General features: G+C 53.4%; 1 protein-coding gene across 1 annotated transcript in view; it reads left to right on the plus strand.

Moving 5' to 3' along the window:
• Positions 1-4,085, plus strand: part of LOC104165393 (proton-coupled amino acid transporter 1-like) — a 17,590-nt gene that overhangs the window by 12,847 nt on the left and 658 nt on the right. Inside the window, exon 9 of the mRNA XM_009705008.1 lies at positions 1,119-1,288. Coding sequence (XP_009703310.1) covers positions 1,119-1,288 — 170 coding nt within the window. The remainder of the gene's footprint in view (positions 1-1,118; positions 1,289-4,085) is intronic.

Raw genomic sequence — 4,085 nt, forward strand, 5'->3', positions numbered from 1 at the left:
AACCATGTATTATGCAGCATTCCAAAAATAGCTGTTCTTTTTTGTTTTATGGAGGAGGTTGAGTTGCAGGTGGCGGTCGTGACATTTGCACTGCGTTTGCTTTGTAAGCCCAGACATAAACCAGCAGTGCTCAGAAGCCAAGAGTATTTGAAATCTGTGAAATATTCATGGCTGCAGCTGATAAGCATTTTTGAAGATATTCTTCAACTCCTGTTTTAAGATGGAGAATAAAATCCAGCTGGTTACAAATAGGACAAAAGGAGGTGTGTTTTTTCTTCCTTCAGCTGAGAGGCTGGATTTTGTTAGTGAAGGTCAAGATGAGGAACCTCTGGGGATGGATGATAGATGTGACTTCATTCTGGGTCACTGGCCAAAAGTCAGGATTGCAGGCTCTTGGCCTTACCAACACCATTTGGGTGTTGTCTGGGGGGGGGGCGGGCAATCATGAAGAAGGCCACTCTGTGTCACTGCAGACCTTGCTGCGGTCACTGCAGCCTGGTCCGGTAGAGAAGGTGGTATGGAGCCTATATCCCTACGTAGGCAGCAAGGTACCTGGAGGACTTTTTCCTTTGTGCAGCTAAGGGTGGTGTGGCACACGTGAGCGTCTAGAAATGTAGGTAGGTGCCTTAAATTGTTGAGGAACAAGTTGGGCTCCTGATCCCCTGGCCAAGGACACCTCAGCTTTTCCTGTGCCTTGGGTGCTTTGTTGGGTTTGGGAGGGGTGGGTTTTTTGTTTTGTTTTGTTTTTTCCAAATAGCTTTCAATATCTGTGCCCACAAGTTTTTCCAAGGGGAAGCAGCACTTGAGAGGCTGCTGACCCAACTCCTGGCCTGGTGATTCCTTACACAAAGCCAGGACTAAAGCCTCTGATTAGGCATGAGGGCGTGTGTTGCTGTGGCTTGGAAGTTGCACTGTCTCCTTGCTATCTCTTGCCCAAGAAAGGTTTCTGTGGATTGAATGCATCACCTGTAATTTTCCAGGGGAGTGTTCAGGAGGGGAGACCATTGGCACACAAAAGTCCTTTTTGGCAGAGCATTCCCCTTCTACTTTCTGCTGTTGATGCCACGGGGGCTGGAGCAAGAGCATGTCTCACTGGGTCTCCTCCTTCTTGTTTGCAGGCTGTACCAAGCTGTCAAGCTGCTGTTCTCCTTTGGGATTTTCTTCACGTACGCTGTGCAGTTCTACGTGCCCGCCGAGATCGTCATCCCTCCCCTCGTCGCCCGAGTGTCGGAGCGCTGGGGTTTGCTGGTCAACCTGCTCCTCAGGGTGGCCCTGGTCAGCGTGACCTGTGAGTAGAAAGCAGCTTCTCTAAGTTCCCTTACGAGGAAGTGGCACTTCCTTCCCGCTGTGGGATGGTGGTCCTGAGAGCCTTCGCCCCTAACCTTGCTGCCTCTGGCCCTGCTACTAAAGCCCTCACATCAGGGAGTCTCCTGGACCTTGCTAATGCAAGCCAGTGGGCCAAGGTGGCCTCCAAGGAGCAGTAGTGGTCCTCTACCCCCTCTGTATGGGACTGGTCTTCTTAGTGGAGGAGTAGTAGACTTCCCACATCATTTGGAGGTGGCAGATCCCTGTGGAGCCTTGGGCCTGGGATCCCTTTGATGACACTTTTGGGGGCCATCGAGTCTCCTCAAGCTTTTGAGGAAGCGGTCCCAGCACCTGGTGTGGTACCAGGGCAGCCCAGACTGGAGGCTGTTTTCCGTAGGCAGCATGCAGCCAGGCTCCTTGTGTCTGCGTGATGGGGACATGGCTGCAAAGGGGCTGCTGACGGTGAGGGAATGGGTGTCCTTGTATGCACACGTTCATTGCAGCGTGTAGTACAGCAGAAGACAACTGTTGATGGTACCTGACCCATAACCAAAGCCCCAGTGTGCCTGTGGCAGGCTGCTGGGGTGTGGGGCATGCCGCAGGGCAGGTCTGGCTGGATCAGTCCCAAATGGACCCTTTCCCTTGACGATGTTTGGTGCCTGCAGTGGAACTGGGCTCGAGTCTTGTGGAGCTTTGGGAAAGGTGTGGAGCAAATCAGGTGCAGGAGTATCTGATTTTTGGCTGGCTTTGATTCCTGAAGTCTAAATCCTTGCTGTTGTCAGCACAGTTGAGATGCTTGACTGAGCTCCCAGGCGTCATCTGCTGAAAAAGAGCTTTTGTCCATGGCTTGATGCTGCTGATGCACCAGAGTTGAGCATCAAGGACCTGGCCCTGCGTCCCAGCTGGCTTTGGTTTGGGTTTGAGAGGAGCGCGGTGCTAACTGGAGGGTGGTGGAGCTGGCTGAGAGCAGGGTGCCGCCGGTTTCTGGGCTTTCGCTAATGATGGGCCAGAAGCACAGCATTAACAGAGGTGGGCTAAAGCCCCATCTCCTTTGTGCTGAGTTCCTGAAGCATGCTCTGCCTCGATGCCTGCAGCTGGAGGGACAGTGCAGGGATGAAATCCTGCCATGCTGGACCATGTGCTCTGGCCACCCTGGTGCTGTGGTCAGGCTTGGAGCTTGCCTGAGGGATGGGAGCCTCTCCTGGAGGGCGTTGGGATGTGTCTGGCCAGGGAAGTGAAGGCTTGGAGTGATGGGATGACTTCAGGCACCGGCAGTGGCTGGACTCTCCCATTTGGGGGTAGGGAGGCAGCGAAGGTGTTGGTGGAAGGATGCTGGTTCCTTTGTACCTCCTCCCCTTACTCTTCCGTGTATGAGATTGCTGTGGCTGTTGGCGAGGATAAAAGCAATTAGGGGGGGTTGCATGAATATTCATTGGATGATTGCGTGGCTGCAGAACAAGCCTGCATCATGGCTTTGGCTTCCAAAGAGAGGGTGCAATTTGGTGTATGGGTGTCTTTTAAGCTTAGACTTCAAAACCAGCACACTTAAAACCCCTTTGAATTAATACCCGTGGAAAGCATGACTGTTGCCCCTGGAGGCTGAGGACTGCAGCTGGTGCTTCAGTTCTGCTTGTTTTAGAGGGGGGCTTAATAATTTTGTTTACTTTGAGTCCAAAGAGTGGTGTGGAGTGGGCTGAGGATGCTGTTGGCGGTTGGTTGCTCTGCTCTCCCCACAGGCTGCCAGAGCAGGGATGCTGCTTGCATCAGAGACCTGGCAGAGTGCTCCTTTGGCTCTGTGCAGGGCTGAGCACTGGGATAAACTTCCTTCAGGTCAGCTCAGCAGGGGCCTCTGCTGCTGTTCCCCATGGTGGAGGGATGGTTTGTCTCTAGGCTTATCCAGATGACAACAGGGCTGGAGCGGTGGCAATGTGCAGGAGCGTCTCCTGCTTGTGTCTTTGCCTGCTGTCAGTCTCCCAAGCCTTCCATCTCCTGCGGTGCCATGGGTGATCTTTGGCTCAGGGAGGCTCCAACAGCCTCTCCTGCCTGTAGCTGATTGCCAGGGAGTGAACAAATCCTTCCGGTAATGAGCCCTGAGATGACCCTTCTCCACTGAGGCTGTAGCTGCCACAATTCTAGGTATCTCCTGTTTCTAAGCAGAGCTTTCAAAGCAATAAACCAATTTATTTCTCTTGGTCACTTTGATTAAGCGCTGAAGTCTGCTTTGCTTGCGAAGGATGCTGTTCTGTTGTGCAAAGCTCTGGTTGCCTTTTCCTCAGGCTTTGTTTGACCAAAAAGCAGTAGCAATGCTCTCGGGTGCCGAGGTTGCCGAGGATGGGGAGTTTGCCGAGGGACACCGCTCCCGGTTGCAAAACGGGACCTTGATGATGCTTTATTTTAGATCTGCTCCCCAAACACCCACACTGCGGTGCCCCAAGGGGAGCCCAGAGGCGGTGGTGGCTGTGGGCTGGTTGGAAGGAGAAGGCACCATCCCTCCTTTCTCCCCTGGCCCCGAGGAGGGGGAACAGGAATACGGCGGAGTTTGCACTGCTAAGTGCGAGCTGTCAGAAGTCTCCCAGGGGGATTTTCCTAGGCTACACTTTTTACCTAACAAATGTTCTCCCCCGGGCTGTGCCTTCGGTGCTCTGTTGCTGGCGCAGCTCTAAACGCATGCAAACCACAGGGATTTATTCGGGATGGGGGGGGAGATGGCTTTTTCCTGCAGTCTCCTGCTTTTATGGGGTTTCTGAGGCTTTATGGCTCCCCAGGTGTGGGGCGCAGGG

This window comes from Cariama cristata, unplaced genomic scaffold (assembly GCF_000690535.1).
Source record: "Cariama cristata isolate BGI_N322 unplaced genomic scaffold, ASM69053v1 scaffold37087, whole genome shotgun sequence".
Taxonomy (NCBI): Eukaryota; Metazoa; Chordata; class Aves; order Cariamiformes; family Cariamidae; genus Cariama; species Cariama cristata.